Source organism: Squalius cephalus (assembly GCF_949319135.1).
Source record: "Squalius cephalus genome assembly, chromosome: 22".
NCBI classification, from domain to species: domain Eukaryota; kingdom Metazoa; phylum Chordata; class Actinopteri; order Cypriniformes; family Leuciscidae; genus Squalius; species Squalius cephalus.
Genome location: NC_137143.1, coordinates 14761027 through 14778127, shown reverse-complemented (window position 1 = coordinate 14778127; position 17101 = coordinate 14761027). Strand labels below are relative to the sequence as shown.

Genomic DNA, 17101 nt, shown 5'->3' with positions numbered 1-17101 from the left:
CATCAAAGATGCAAGAGGGAGAGGAAGATACATTGATTAAAAAGTATAAGGGCACATGAATTAATATATAGTATATATATAATCTGTATATATGTGTGTATATATATATATATTTGCACAGATAAATCATTTATGATAAATACTGCAATATTCCATAAAAATAAGAATTGATTTTTGACTCAATTAATTGTTTCATTACTTAAAGAAAGGTTTTGAATCTTGTTATTGGAGAGTGGAAGGGCTAGTCAGTATAGCAGCTAAGGAGCGTTTCATTCAGTGGAAGTACCACTTGTAACATTAAACCAGCACAAGTACAGCGCCTTGTTGTGGTGGGATGACTACAGGTAAAAACCATAGACTGTAAAGGTAAAAAAACCAACATAAGATATTTATTTTACAATGGCAGAATAAAGAAGAAAATAAAGATACGTTTACATTAAGTCCACTTTAAATAATTTAAGAATGACACCGAAAATAAATGTTATTAAAAAAAAAAAAAAAAAATCTTAATTTAAATATTAAACGAAAATAGAAGGAAAGGAACGAAAAGTATTTCGTAGAAAAAAGAAAGAAAGAAAGAAAGAAAGAAAGAAAGAATACTTCCTCCAGTCCAATAGGGGGCAGCACGTCGTAGTTGAGTCTCTAAACGCGGAAAAAATAGACGAACATAGACGCTCGGTGATGTGCCGCTTTAAAATGCCGATAAAAGTATTAGAAATAAAATAGTTTTCGTAATGACATGGCAATTATACTTTAACACATTTCTCTATTTTCTATCTTAAAAGCAGGAGTTTCAAGCAGGATTTCCTGCGTTCTGTTCTGTTTCTTTCTGTACACTAGCAGGGATGCTAACTTAAGTGTTTGCTTTTATTGACTCACACAGTGATTGTTTATATATTTAAAGGTATTCAGTAACGTTATATGTGCTGTTGACCTTCAGTTTAATTCATTATATAATGGAGATCGCATATGTTTGCGAGTGGGAGAAGAGACCCAAGAGCAACCACTGTCCCTCAATCCCTCTGGTGTGCGCCTGGTCATGTAGAAACCTCATCGCCTTCACCACTGATCTGAAGAATGAGGAGGATGACAAAGGTCTGGACAATGCCTTTATTACCAATATTATCAGACCCGTTGGTGAGTTATAAATGAGTGATGTGGAAAAGCATACACTTTTAATTGTTTCTGAATTGGAGATGCCCAGAGCATCAGTGTTTTTGATGAGATGCTGTAACGTTACTACCAACAACAACAATAATGAGAGGATAACTGATTTATGAACGGGTGTCTTTTTCTGCTGTAGATCTGAGTCATATGATACACATCATTGACACTGATCACCCCTGGGATGTGTACTCAATCAACTCTGGTCACACTGAGGTCATTTCCTGCCTGGAATGGGACCAGTCAGGTCAGTCATCATGATTCATTTATGGATCATGAAATTTGTGAAATCTCTGGAACATGTCCAGGTAATAATTACAATTAAAATGAGAAATAGGATATATATGTTTTATTATTTTTTTCATGTGCCCTTGTAATCTTTAATCAAAGTATCTTCCTCTCCCTCTTGCATCTTTGATGACGTGTTCACCGGCGCTGAAGTGTTCAGTTCTCCTTATTCTAAATGGGTATTCTCATTTTTGTGATGTAGTAATTTTATGTGATAATTTTAGTTAAATCAGCATAAATTAGAGACAGAACAATAGATGCTACTGTAATGTATAAATAATTTAAACATTTAATCATTTAGCAGAAGCTTTTATCCAAAGCAACTTACAAATGAGGAGAAAAATAACATTTCATTTTTTATTCATATAATTATTTCATAATTTATCATCTGGGGAGGGAAAATGTAAAACGTAGATCCAAAATACTGCAAATCAGGGTTATAATCATTAACTAAAACTATTACAAAATGTTTGTATGGGAAGTGAACTGAGCTGGACGATGACATCACTGTTTTCTCCAGAGCTGCTGTAACGATAAATGAACTAAGGATGTTTACACAACAACAATATACTAAAAATAGAAGTATATCAAAACCTTGTTTTCAAAAACTTGCACTTTGAAACCTACTTCAAAGTTTGCGTTCTCAGGCCACCAAAACGCAGTTGTCGTGTAAATGAACGGCCAGAACGCATTCAAAGTTTTCTGTTTTCAGTTGAAAAAGGTGTAGTGTAAATGGCCCCTAAATTAATAACTAATGATTTTTACAACAGAAATGAATCAACGCTGAACTTACTTAAACTGGACAATGCATTTCTCCTAGAGCTGATGTACAGCCAAAACAATCTTTGTTGCATTCATTTCCTATTGTCACTGAAAGCTGCTTTCGAAACAATCTATATTGTGAAAAGCGCTTTATAAATAAAGGTGACTTGACTTTACTTGTTAATTGAAACAAAGCTAAAACCAAATATTAGATGAAAAATGAAAATTAGAAAAGTTTCCTTGCCAATTGAACTAACTTAAATAAGCACTAAAATGACTAACTGGAAATAATGAACTAAAACCGAAAAAACTAAATAGTAAAATTAATTTTAAAACCCTCATAAAAATAACAAAAGAAAAATTAAAACATTTAATGAAAAGAAAAAATTAAAGCTAATTAATACTATTAGTAAAATAGAGTATATATATATATATATATATATAGAAAATTCACATACATATATATATATCTCAATAAAAAGTATGTAAATTTATATTGACATAATTAAATCAATACATAATATGCTGTATTGTCATGTCACAATGCAAGAAATAAGCTTTATTTTTGACATTATGATATTTATTTATTATTATGATAATAAATACAATTATATATATATATATTTTTTTATTTTTATTTTAAACTTAGAGTTAACTGTAAGCCAGACATGTTCTTGAAAGGTTTCTTGAGACTCGCCTATAGATTTAAAAATGTCCTCATCATTATCACCATTTGTTTGTGTGTGTTGTGGTCCGCCAGGCTCGAAGCTGTTGTCTGCTGATGGGGATGGTCATATTAAGTGTTGGGGGATGACGGAGCACCTGGTGAACAGCTGGGAGTGCACACAGAGCAGCTCAGTGGACGGAGACCCGATCGTGTCCCTCTCATGGTTACACAATGGCGTCAAACTCGCCCTGCATGTTGAAAAGGCAAGGAAACCTCATTACCGCCTACCAACTAAGGGTTAAAAAACCAAACTAACACCATGATGTCTTTGTTGCTCTTCAGTCTGGCTCTACGAACTTTGGAGAGAAGTTTTCCCGGGTTAAGTTCTCCCCCTCCCTCACGTTGTTTGGCGGGAAACCCATGGAGGGTTGGCTAGCAGTGACAGTAAGCGGTCTGGTGACAGTGTCATTGTTAAAGCCAAACGGGACTCTTCTGACGGCCAGCGAGAGCCTGTGCAGGCTGAGGGGTCGCGTGGCCCTGGCTGACATCGCCTTCACGGGCGGTGGGAATATCGTGGTGGCGGCCACCGATGGCAGCAGTTCTTCTCCAGTGCAGTTCTATAAAGTGTGCGTGAGCGTAGTGAATGAGAAGTGCCGCATTGACACTGAGCTACTGCCCTCGCTATTCATGCGCTGCACCACTGACCCGGTGCGGAGGGACAAGTACCCCGCCGTCACACACCTTAAATTCCTGACACGTGAAAACTCGGAACAGGTACGTCAGAAAATTCATCTTTCAATTCATACCTAAAATTACTTGTAGCATTAATTAGTTATTCATTTTTATATGTTAAAGATGTAAATATTAAAATGAATAGAAATGATTATTTTCATTTTCAGCATTCATTTCTTTCAAACTAAATCTTATGACCCCAAACTTTTGAATGGTAGTGTACACTGCCGTTTTGTTTATGTCGTTCGGTATGATTTTTTTTGTTTTTAAAAGAAGTCTCTTCTGCTCATCAAGGCTGCATTTATTTGATCAAATATTGTGAAATATGATTACAATTTAAAACAGCTGTTTTCTATGTGAATATTATATAGTAAAGTGTAATTTATTCCTGTGATTACTCCAGTCTTCAGTGTCACATGATCCTTCAGAAATCAGTCTAATATGATGATTTGATGCTCAAGAAACATTTCTCATTATTATCAATGTTGAAAAAGTTATTTACATTTTTATTTCAGGATTCTTTGATGAATAGAAAGTTCAAAAGAACAGCATTTGTCTGAAATCGAAAGCTTTTGTAACATTAAACACTACCGTTCAAATGTTTGGGGTCAGTAAGAATTGTTATTTTATTTTTTTGGGGAAAAGAATTAAAAGAAATCAATACTTGTATTTATCAAGGATGAATTAAATTGATCAAAAGTAAAGACATTTATAATGTTACAAAAGATTGTATTTCAAATAAATGCTGTTCTTTTGAACTTTTTATTCATCAAAGAATACTGAAAAAAAATGTACACAACTGTTTTCAACATTGATAATAATAATGAATGTTTTTTGAGCATCAAATCGGCATATTAGACTGATTTCTGAAGGATCATGTGACACTGAAGACTGGAGTAATGATGCTGAAAATTCAGTTTTGATCACAGGAATAATTACATTTTAAAATATATTAAAATAGAAAAGTTATTTTAAATTGTCACAATATTAACAATATTACTGTTTTTGTTGTTGTTGTTGTTGTTGTATATTTAATCAAATAAATACAGCCTTGGTGAGCAGAAGAGACTTCTTTTAAAAACATAAAAAATCTTACCATCCAAAACCTTTGAACGGCAGTGTATATAATATAATTTCTTAATATAGTGTAGATTTAGTAGAATTCTTGGCTGATAATGCTGGGCAGAAATTGAATGTTGATTTCCATGCTGTTTTCTGGTTATTATATCTTAACATGTTTTTTGTGATTGCTGTGTTTCTGAAGGTGCTGCTCTGTGCGTCCAGTCAGATGGGCAGCATTGTAGAGTGCTGGTCCTTGCGGAAGGAGGGTCTCCCAGTTAATAATATCTTTCAACATCGATCACCTGTGGGTAAGTTACATAAATCCATTTTTGGAAAAGAGTTTTGTTTCAGTATTACACTGATGTTTTACTTTTAAAATGTAAACATTACTATAATTCAATGTTTTTAAAGGCATTTAATCAGTCATCATGACTTTACTAAACACACACGCCCACTGCAGAGTCAGCTAGTGTTGGCTCATGTGTAGCGGGTTTTTAGCGCGATAAGGGACCCTCTCAATACATGTACAAAGTCTGTTCATTTCTTTACTGCTGTTTGAAAATGTTTGTGTGGGTTGATTTCAAATATATGTTAGTTTTATTTAGAGTTTGACAAGGCAGGATATTATAGAACAAAACCCTGAAATGTATCAAACATAACAAATGCTCAAGACAACCATATGTACCTAATTTAAAACAACAACAAAAAAACAGGTGGAGTAAAACTTACACAGAAACACCTGAAATACATCAGGCTTCATACAATCAAACCTGTACGTTATTATAAAACAATTTAAGAGCATGTGGAATAAAATAAAGTTTATGTCTTCTTGTTTTACTGCTGGGCACAACAAATCCCCTGAGCTGCAGTAGTATATGCGTGTGTGAGTGTGTGTGTGTGTTTATTAGATCACTGGATTGAAACTTAAGTTGCTGGTGTCATCAGACGTCAACCCATTGTCGTTTGTTTTCTCAACATTTTTAGTAGGTGAAAAGCAGCCAATGATTCTGAAGTGGCGTATTCTCTCAGCGACTAACGATCTGGACCGTGTATCTGCTGTCGCTCTGCCTAAACTTCCCATCTCCATCTCGAACACCGATCTCAAAGTCGCCTCAGACACCAAGTTCTTCCCAGGCCTTGGTACAGCCTTTGTATCCTTTCTCTTACTTCAAAGAACGTAGCTTTGATGGCTCAGATTGATTATTATTTCGTTGTCCGCAGGTCTTGCCCTGGCATTCCATGACGGCAGTATCCAAATTCTCCATCGCCTTTCCCTGCACACCATGGGAGTGTTCTACGGTTCCTCTGGTTCCTCCCAGCGTGTTGGAGAAGAACCCGCCATTAAACGCCAGAGGACTGGTGGCCCGATGCTGCACTTCAAAGCCCTTCAGTTCTCCTGGACATCTCTGGCTCTGGTGGGCGTGGACAATCACGGCAAGGTATGACCAAGGCATGACGTATCATGACACCTAGCGATGACAGAAGCACCCTCAGATCTTATGTTTCCCCTCCTATGGTTTCAGTTGCACATGCTTCGAGTGTCCCCATCTATGGGTCAAATGTTGGACATGAACACGCTCCTGCGCCACCTGCTGTTCCTCCTTGAGTACTGCATGGTGACGGGATATGACTGGTGGGACGTGCTGCTGCACGCGCAGCCCGGCATGGTGCATAACCTTCTGGAGAAACTTCATGAGGAGTACATGAGACAAAACCAAGCACTGCAGCAGGTAGACCAACCTGTTATTATAGAAACTTCCACTTCATGACTTATCAATTGACTTTCTTGTGATTCCTCTCTTTAAGGTTTTGTCCACCCGTATAGTGGCAGTGAAGGCATCTCTGTGTAAGCTGTCCTCTGCCACTGCAGCAAGAGCCTGTGACTTCCATGCTAAACTGCTCCTTATTGCCATCAGCTCCACGCTGAAGTCTTTACTGAGACCTCATGTGCTCAACACCCCCGACAAGAGTCCCGGAGACAGACTGTCTGAGATCTGTGCCAAAAACACTGACATTGGTAATAACCCACCACCCAGAAAATGCTTCAGTGTAGGCCTGTTGTGATTATTGATTAATCGTCTGATTTTGGTTATTTGATCTAATCTCTAATTATTTGAGATAACCGTGATAATTGTGCAGTTTAAATTGCAATCACATTTTGACATACAAATATGGGAAATTTAAGTGCTTAAAGAAGTGCACAATCTCGTATCTCGTTTTCCGGTTTGGTAGGGAGAAGCAGGGAACTAATCTGGTGGAGAATAAAGATGAATGAAAATGTAAAAAAAATATTGGTGTACACAAAGTCAAAGGTCTTCCTTCATGCGAATTGAAGGCTTGTGGGTTTATATATTCTATTATTTTATATTATTATATTTTGGTTCTCGAATCTGATTGGCTGAGAGCCTTTTTCAGTCATTAGTAGAGAACCGTTTCACAATTTGTATGACTCCGTCTGTTTCTGCCAGATAAATGGCAGAGGAGAAAACCTACTATAATATTACAAATAATTTCTTTTTTTTTAGGTGTGCATGTAGTTGTTTAGACCTCAAATATGCAATTGATAAATAAACATAGCACCTATTTGAAAATTTGTTTAGACGTTTTAAGTGATGTGAGCTCTAGGCCGTCAGGGAAGTTCAGGGATTTGGGAAGTTGTAATTACGACAGAAGGTGCGTTCAAGTCACTTTGTTCGGAGCAAGGTGGCTGCAAATTGTTCAGCAAGATTTTCCCACTAAACACACCATTACACTGTAAGTGACATGAACAAAATAGAATAAAATCGTTTGTCGCAATTATTTGTATGACAGATAATACAGGTCTACATCAGAGCATCCATACTTCCATTCTCCCATCTTCCCACTTTTGTTGTTGTTTTGACACTAATGGAGATTTTTGATCGGTTAATGTGTTCAGACATTGATAAAGTGATGATCAACCTTAAGACTGAGGAGTTTGTTCTGGACGGACCCCCTCTCCAATCTCTCCAGCAGCTCATTCAGTGGGTCGGAGACTTTGTTCTTTACCTGCTGGCCAACCTGCCCAACCAGGTGAGATCAACTGGATGACCTTTACTAAGAGTACTGCCAATTTCTGCCAAATTATCCTGCCAATTTTGAGTTTTACATGATGCTGTCATGCTTGAATATCTTTTCAGGGCTCCATTGTGCGTCCAGGGTTTGGGTTCCTGCGGGATGGTGCGTCTCTGGGCATGCTCAGAGAGATGCTGGTCATGATCCGTATTTGGGGCCTGCTGAAACCAGGCTGTTTGCCCATCTACACGGCCACATCTGACAACCAGGACAGCATGTTTCTGCTCTTCCGCCTGCTCACCAAACTCTGGCTCTGCTGTGAGTTAGACCCTCCGCCACTCTTTGGGCCAAAATTTCAGTTCAGTGAAAAAAAGTACTCTATTTTGCTGTTTTCTTTTGGTTGATAGCTCGAGATGAGAGTCACCCACAGGACCCCGATGAGACGTTGATTGATGAGTGCTGTCTGCTGCCCAGTCAGCTCCTAGTACCCAGCATGGACTGGCTGCCCATCAATGATGGTGTCATCACTAAGATCCAGAGCAAACACCCGCTCAGACTTCAGTTTGGCAAACCATACACCCTGCCTGGGGTCAACCCCAACGCACAGGTGGAGGTGTTCAGGTGAGCGATTATAGGTTTCTTAAAGGGACAGTTCACCAAAAAAGATTCTAGAATCATTTACTCAGTACACAAAAGATGCATAATTTGAAGAATATCTTGTCCACTTTTCAAATATAATCAAAGTTAATAAAGACTGGACAACCAAGTTCCAAAATTAATAAAAAAGCAGCATAAAAGTTGTCCATATGACTTGTTGCGCTATAGTCTTGTTGCGCTATTTCTGAGGAACTAAATTGACAGATAATTGTCTAATAAAAAGGTTTAATTGTTGCCAGTGGTTAATGCATTTATGTTTTGATGGTGTTGTTTCAGGATTCCAGCATCTCAGAAGATGGACCATCTGAGATGTTTACATTTGGGAATCTCTCCAACAGAGGACAGCAAAGCTTGCACCAGGTATCACTTTAGAAGTATTCCTCAAGTGAAATGTTAATGTTATAAACAAATTAGTTTATAAAGCCTTTAAAATGTATTTTTGAAAAAAAAAAAAAGGATAAATTCTATACACACACACACACACACACATATATATATATATTAGGGGTGTAACGGTTGACGGTAAAAAACGTACCATACCGTTCGGCATGCATCTATAATAAGGTTTATTGAAAATAACAACGTGTAAAACCTCAAATCAGACAAAGTTCTGCTAATGCATGTGTCTGTCGATGGATACACAATAGCAGCGGTCAGGCGCTGCTAATCAAATGTCTTTGATTAATTGATTATCAGCAAGTGTGATCACCTCTATAAAAGCAGAAGTTTGCTGGTCTGGAGCATTCAGGTGTGTGTTAACATAATCCCAAGGAGGAACGACATCAACAATGATCTCAGAGAAGCAAGTGTTGCTGCCATCAATCTGAGAAGGGTTACACGGCCATTTCCAAATAATTTGAATCATTCTACAGTAAGTAAGATTGTTCACAAGTGGGAAACATTCAAGACAGTTGCCAATCTTCCCAGGGCGTCAACGTCCCAGCAAATTCACCCCAAGGTCAGACCGAGCAATGCTTAGAGAAATCGCTAAACACCCAAGAACTACACCTCAGACTCTACAGGCCTCAGTTAACATGTTCAATGTTAAAGTTCATGGCAGTTAGTGGGGCGGCTAAGCGCAGATTTTCACCAGAATCGATCACTTAGTGATAAAAGCATGAAATTTGGTATGAAGGCGCACAAAGGGGGTCTGATCAGATTTAGGACCGTAGGCGCTCAAAATTTGGCCCCTGGGGACCATTTTTCAAAATGGCCGCCAAATATGGATTTCGTAATGGGAAAATGAATTGAAAGCTGCCAGAAACATAAAATGCAATAACACATTTCACCATAAATACATGTAAATATGAGCACACTTTCACATAGAAGGTCTTTAAACTTTAAAATATAAGATATGTTTAAAAAAAAAATGGCCACCAAAAATGGATTTCATAATGTCATAATGGATAGATAACAGAAATTGACAATTTAAAAAGTTGCACATTTGATCATTAATCAGTCTAGTTCATTTTTAAACAAAAAGGAAAAGAGGTTATGATATCTATCAAAAATTATGTACTTTTTAAATGTATATTTAAATATTTAATATTAAATTGTGTGCATATACTAATACGCATAATTTTTACTTGGTAGTTTGTCAGTGACTCCTCCTTATTCAGTCAGTAGGTTCCACTTGTGGTGGTTAAATATTATTCTCTTTAAAATCTAGGGAATTGGTGGGATGTTTTACTCTTGACTACAAGTTAGATAAAGGCAAAGTCAGTTGAATGTGTTTCTCACTGTTACTCAGTAAAAATAGTGTAGGCTAATACTGCAAGTAAGCAAACATAACTCAGACAGGCAAATATAACATAAAATAGATTTTAGTCTGCAGGAATTTAGAGTTAGGATTCTGTGAAATAAAGTAGGTGTGCATTTCCACAGAATTTCATTTAGGCTGGTTATCTAAACCAGGGGTTCCCAACCTTTTTTGTGCCAGGGACCAGCATATTCATAAAAAAAATTCCAGGGACCAGTTGTCAATTTTAAGATGCATCGTTTGGAACATATCACTGTGTAAAACAGTAACAACCTATCATTTATTTGCATATAATGAACTAGGTGGCAACAAAGGCTACTTGTATGAATATACCAATCTTTTTAAACTTTCAGACCAGTTCACAAAATGTTTCCCTTTTCTGCCATACAATTAGGTCTACTTCAAAAGCAACTCACACAGCACTCACTCACTAGCAGGTGGCAGTAATGGCAAATAGTATGAAAATACCAGTCCATTTCACCTGTCAAATCTCTCCAGAACCACTAAAGACAATCACTTCAACAGCAACTTAGTGTTTTCACACACCAACAGGTGACAACAAAGGCTAATTGTATGAAAATAAGAGCCAGTTTCAACAGTCAGTTTCAGAATACAATAGCAAACACATAACTTAGTGATTTCAGCCAATCATTTTTAAAAGTATAAAATTAGAGATTAAGCTTTAACCTTTAACAAAAAATATCAGATCAGACCAATGAGAACAAAACTATTTTAATGTGAGCATGAACTGCTTATTGATATTACTATATTTGTAGCTGTGCACGAGACAAGCTTTTCTTCCTGAGCATCCATAAAAAACATATGCATCCAAAACAATGCACACAAATTCCAGGATACAATAAAACGAAATTTAAAAAGGTCTGCTTCACAAATATGAACGAAAACCAGCTTACAGTTTTTCACCACAAATAATACACAACGGATTTGGCGCCACGGAATCGCCTGTTGTCGTAAATCCATACCTAATGTATGAGGTATTGTATTTATGAAGCTTGACTTTTCTCTCTCTCTCTCTCTCTCTCTCTCTCTCTCTCTCTCTCTCTCTCTCTCTCTCTCTCTCTCTCTCTCTCTCTCTATTTTCGAGTTGGTCATCGCCTTTCCTTTTAACAGAACTGTCCGCAATGAAATTAGCCATTGAAAAAAATATATGGCGGCCCGCTCATCTCTCTACTTCCCTGTCACTTCAGGTGCAGCGCGCTTTTTTGCAGTCCGTTCAGCTATGACGCGTTGCTAAGCAATCGCAAGGCGCTCAAAGAAACACATTTTAATCTATTTATTGTTTAGGTTTTGGATTGAATAACATGACGTCATAGCACTTAAAAAGCATTTAAAAAAGACAATTATTATTATTATAAAAAAAGAAAAAAGAAAAAAAAAGAAACATTATTCTGGGAATATTTCAAGGCCCGGTACTAACGGGTCCACGGACCGGCACCGGTCCGGGGACCGGGGATTGGGAATCACTGATCTAAACTAGCTGCAATTCATCCTATTTATTTCATTGTAAATCTGTGCTCTTGTACGGCTAGTTTATACCACCCAAATAGCCTGGGAAAACCCAGACAACTTCTGGCAAATTTAGATTTGCTCTGCAAGTAGTCTGGCAAAGAGCTCATTCAAGTCCATTTCCATGACGTTGAAATCGCGGCACCAATCAGAAACGTTGAGGCGGGCTTTACACATGACGATCGCTCTGATTGGTTTTAGGTCTATCCAATTGCGCCCAGAGGCATTTGAGCGACGTCCACTCCGTTGGTGAAGCGCACCAACTTTTAAATGCATTATTATATTCAAATTGCAAACACATGAGGACAGTCTCCATGAAAGACCCACTGGCAGATGAACGTGCTACTACATTTCTCTCCGAAACGGTAGGAAATTCAATTAGATTTAATAGAGGATTTTAACTGTGACAAGATGATTGACAGGGCAGTTTACGTGACAGGATGCACGCGACAGATCCGTCCGATAAAGATGACGAAGTAGTGTGTCCCAAAGCTTGCCTACTTTTTTGCTACACATTCAAAAGTAAATACCTTTTCTTCACAAAAAGAGTACATACTTTTATGGCGTAGTGTAACTTAGGCGAATTGGGATGCAGAATATGGCTTTACACGATGACGATCGCTCTGATTGGTTTTAGGTCTATCCAATTGCGCCCAGAGGCATTTGAGCGACGTCCGTTGGTGACGCCCCTTTAGAAATGAGTTATTAAAGAAGCTTTGCCAAACCATAACTCAGTTACTGAGAATGGTCTGGTTTTAACCAGGCTACCACCCAAAGCTAATCTCAGTCAATTCTTTGCTCTCCAAATGCTCTGACCTTGACTAGAAATATTAATTGCAAGAACTGTTGAGTCCTGCTGGATTATTTGCAAGTGGTTTAGTAGGTAGGCCTACACATCACATTGTAGACCGAGTTTTCCTCACAAGAAAAACGTAAATTAGCACGATTAGCATGATTACCACAATTAGTCAGTCGATTTAATCTTTTTTGTGCCAGTTAAGTGAAATAGAGTAGCCAATATTTTTTTAAGGTATTAGCACATGCCTTCTATGTTAGTAGTAGACCTGGTGGATTAGCTTGCATGTCTCTTTCCATGTCAGCTGTTTAAAAACCTTTTTGTATCACCATTGGTGAATTGGTTTGGTAGAGACCAGACAAAGATCAGCTCTTAATCACTTGTCACTGTGATGTCTAATTTTGATTACATAACATGAATTTACAGATAATTCATTAACCCATGTATAGTAATATTTAGTATTACAGGAGCAAATTTTAAAACATATCTTATATTTTAAAGTTTAAAGACCTTCTTTGTGAAAGTGTGCTCATAATTACATGTATTTATGGTGAAATATGTTATTGCATTTTATGTTTCTGGCAGCTTTTAATCCATTTTCCCATTACGAAATCCATATTTGGCGGCCATTTTGAAAAATGGCCCCCAGGGGCCAAATTTCAAGCGCCTACGGTCCTAAATCTGATCAGACCCCCTTTGTGAGGCTTCCTACCAAATTTGATGCTTTTATCGCAAAGTGATCGATTTTTGCGCTTAACCGCCCTACGACAGTACAATTAGAAAAAGATGGGACGGAGAAAGCTTCTTCTCTCTAAAAAGAACACAGCAGCACGACTTAGGTTTGCAAAGTTGTATCTGAACAAACCATAAGCCTTCTGGAATAATTTTTGCTTGTTTTGCAGCCATACGACCTGGGCACCTTGTAGTCATTGAGTTGACCATGAACTCTGTATACCAAAGTATTCTAGAGTCAAATGTGTGGCCATCTGTCTGACCGCAAAATCTTGGCCGATATTGGGTCATGCAACAGGAAAATAAAGGTTGCAATGGCCCAGTCAATGTCCAGATCTCAACCCTGATTGAAATGTTGTGGCGGGACCATAAGAGTGCTGTGCATAAACAAACAAACCTCAATGAACTGAAGCAACATTATAAAGAAGAGCGTGCCAAAATTCCTCCAGAACGATGCTAGAGACTGATACTGTCATACAGAAAATGATTCCTTCAAGTTATTGCTGCTTAAAGTGGCTCATTTGTCACCCATGGCATTTCCATTTTGGCTTAATTTGTTCTCGTGAAAGTCCCCCTGTAGTCAATAATTTTCTCCCTTAAAACTCATCTTTGATCTCTAAAATTACATATTTAAACGTTTATTCCTTGAAAAGAATTCTGTATTATGAATTTTTAATGCCAGATAAGTAGTTTGGTGAGGTCAATTTGTAAAGAAAGACTTGCACGCCTGCGCACATATATGTTCAAACTTGCAAGTTTTTGAAGTTTTATATACATATATAGCTGCTCTGGAGAAAACCGTGATGTCACCGTCCAGCTCAGTTCAGTTCTCATATAATGGTGTCAATGCAGGCAGATCAATATTATTGTTGAATATTAAATGTCCCCAACTAAGCAAGCCAAAAGCCAAGGCAACAGTCACTGTGGCAAGGAACCAAAACTCCATCAGGTGACAGAATGGAGAAAAAAAAACCTTGGAGAAACCAGGCTCAGTCAGGCCAGTTCTCCTCTGGCCAACGAGATGTCATGTGTTGTTGTTCATCTGAGGTTGTATTTACCTCATTTTAAGACCTGCTAACGACCAGGTGATTTATATTATATTATATTATATTATATTATACACATGGTGGCCACAATTATTAGAATTACATGATTTCATTTCATAATGTTCATGAAACATCCAGATGGTTGCTCTGGGCACAACAAATATCAGATGAAGTGAGTCGTACTTCGTGTTTTTATCCACTTTTAACTTTAATATTTGGTATGTCCAACTTTTGCTGCAATTACAACAGCACATCTCTCTGGCATAGTGTCTATATATTTCCTGAGAACTTCAACACTAATGTTATCCCATGCCTTCTGCAACTGAAGCCAAAGGCTTTCCTTTGAATGTACAATAGATCTGTGCAGTGTTTTTCTTTTTTTTTTTTTTTTTTTTTTTTTTCAATGCGCCCCAAATTTGCTCGATGGGGTTGAGGTCCGGACTTTGACGAGGCCAGTCCATCATTTTCAATGTTCCAGCAGATTCCTTTTGTCGCAGTTCCGGCAATAGTTAGAAGAATGTTTAGGGTCATTGTCCTCTTGGAAAATAACAATTGAAACCTCTTAAATATGCCAAGTGTTCTATTTTGGCCAAAACTGTACATATAATATTTTATTATGTGAATTAACGTATATCGTTATTTTGTCTTCTGAAATGAATATATATGCGCTAGTTGTTGTTGGATGTTGAAGTTGATGTTTTTGAAAGTCTCTTATGCTCACCAAGGTGGCATTTATTTGATTTTAAAAATAATGTAATATTGTGAAATTTTATTATAATTTAAAATAACAGTTTTATATTTAAAAAGGCCATTTGTGCCATATTTTAAAATGCACAGTACCTGTGTGACTCGTCATATACATAACCAGAGAGAAGTAGCTCCGGCAACGATGTTCTTCCACAAGATGCATGCATTTTTGTTTATTAACCGCTAGAGAGCCAAAAGTTACATAGTGTACTTTCAAATATATATATATATATGTATATATGTGAAAATATATATATGAACTTCTGACTTCTAAAAAGAGTTTGATGGAATAATAAAGACCAATTACATTAAATTACTTTTGATGCAAAAAATAATAGTACTTGTAAACAAACTGATGTGCCTGTAAATCTTTAATCTCCACATATGATGATGATTCTGCCTTCACAAACTCTATATTTAGCAGCACTCTTTAATGAGCTCTTGTCTTTTTGGTCTGCTTAGGTGTGGCTGTGTCACCATGCTGAGATCCCCAAATAAAACCAACGCCATGAGACAGTGGGAGCAGCGCTGGATCAAGAACTGTCTGTGTGGAGGTCTCTGGAGAAGAATCCCCTCCACACTAACATAAAAACCGCACCGTCTGGAAATGTGAGGAAATGTTAAAGCTGCATGAATCTCTCATTGTAAACTAACATATTGATCTGTGCAACGAAGCAATCTTTATTTTCTTGAAAACATGTCCTACAAGACGTTCTCCCAGCCACAATGTCTGCTGGAGAGAGTGAATAATGTCTTATTTTTTTGATGTTGTAAATATGAAACCATGTTATTTTTTTGTAATGTTGTAGTATGTAATAAACATTTTTGTAATGAATAAAATAGATTTGCCTTCTGATTTGTATTAATGAACATTTTAAAACGATAATTCTTCTTTTCAGAAATACCAATTGTAACATTGTCTGTCGTCTGACAACCATAGGGTGGTGCTAAACCTGATAAACACAGTCATGTTAAATATCCATCATGCTTATTATTCACAGACAAATTAGCATACTGATTAGCTACTGATTCTGCCCACAACAGACTATTGGAATGATCACTTAAGTGTAGACAGCCACTTCAGTAACAGCACTATTTAACTGTACACATAAAAAAATAGAGTGAAATTACAGTATATTCCAGGTTAATAATTGCATTACTTTCACAGTAATTTCACAGTATGACTTCTCTTGTAACTGCACTCTCAAAAAATGACTGTAAACAAAGAATATCATAGTATTTCTACAGTGCATATTTAGCCTGCTATGAAGGTACCCAGAATGCAGTGCGGCATGAATAGATTATGCTGTGGAGTTTCTTGATTCCTGTTGGTTTTATCTGCTGCTTTTTGGTTCACTTTTAGCAGTTTGTGTTGTTGGTATATTTTGTACCCTTTTAGGGTTTATCTTTTTATATTATTATTATTATTTGTTTAGTGTCACCATTGTTGTGTTTTGTAGTATTGATGTATTGTGCATAGGTGAAGCTTATAAGTAAACATGTCTTGTGCTTCAAGATGATGTCCCACCTTTCAAAGACAGTTGCTTCGCTACTGTGAAAGATCAATGTACAAACAGTTATGAGTTTGAAATAAGATATTGGTAAATCTTCATGCTAAAACAAAATGCTAAGAATAGTTAGACTAACTTAAAATCATCCAAATAACTTATTTTATATTCTAGCTTTGCATTGTTTAAACAAATGTTTTCATTTGTCACACTTCTGGCTTGACTACATCACAAATTTGAATATGAATATACAAGGTCCAAGATCCCTAGCAATTGGAACATTAATCACTTCAAAACAATTACAGTACTAAACAATATAATTTCTTACAGTGTCATGGTTAAACAGTAAAACTATACAGTAAAAAAAGAGCAGTATATTGCTGTGATATCAGCATCATTTTGCTGTTGATGAACAGTAATTCGTAAGAAAATGACCTAGCATGCATTCATTTCACTGTAGAATTTCTGACTACTTATTGTAAAATAATGTTCTTTAATCCTGTAAATTCCTGGCAATTTTTTACAGTGTAGGGACAGTATGATGATTTGACCATGGGAATAAATGGGAAATCAACAGGAGAACTGTGACAGCCAGCTACTGTGCTTTGGCTCTGATTCAAG

The 17101-nt window shown here is 36.9% G+C and overlaps 1 protein-coding gene across 2 annotated transcripts; it reads left to right on the top strand.

Annotated features, from left to right (window-relative positions):
- Window positions 1-627: 627 nt before the first annotated feature.
- med16 (mediator complex subunit 16) lies at window positions 628-15827 on the top strand. Of its 2 annotated transcripts, none has more exons than XM_079858052.1 (14): window positions 628-1095; window positions 1304-1411; window positions 2975-3144; window positions 3224-3655; window positions 4878-4983; window positions 5660-5815; window positions 5897-6114; window positions 6199-6405; window positions 6482-6692; window positions 7593-7726; window positions 7834-8026; window positions 8116-8329; window positions 8642-8725; window positions 15435-15827. In XM_079858052.1, exons 1-14 carry the CDS (start codon window positions 957-959, stop codon window positions 15559-15561), a joined length of 2499 nt encoding a protein of 832 aa, XP_079714178.1. In that variant the 5' UTR covers window positions 628-956; the 3' UTR covers window positions 15562-15827. The 2 variants fall into 2 exon arrangements, with proteins under 2 accessions (XP_079714178.1, XP_079714177.1); XM_079858051.1 differs by having other exon boundaries at window positions 631-1137.
- Window positions 15828-17101: the final 1274 nt, after the last annotated feature.

What these genes read in the sequence shown, in the direction of transcription:
- med16 (XM_079858051.1), top strand. Translation starts at nt 957, where the DNA reads ATGGAGATCGCATATGTTTGCGAGTGGGAGAAGAGACCCAAGAGCAAC. An exon ending in CACGTGAAAACTCGGAACAG is followed by an intron (nt 3,656 to 4,877) that starts GTACGTCAGAAA and finishes GTGTTTCTGAAG; the next exon opens with GTGCTGCTCTGTGCGTCCAG. An exon ending in AAAACCAAGCACTGCAGCAG is followed by an intron (nt 6,406 to 6,481) that starts GTAGACCAACCT and finishes CCTCTCTTTAAG; the next exon opens with GTTTTGTCCACCCGTATAGT.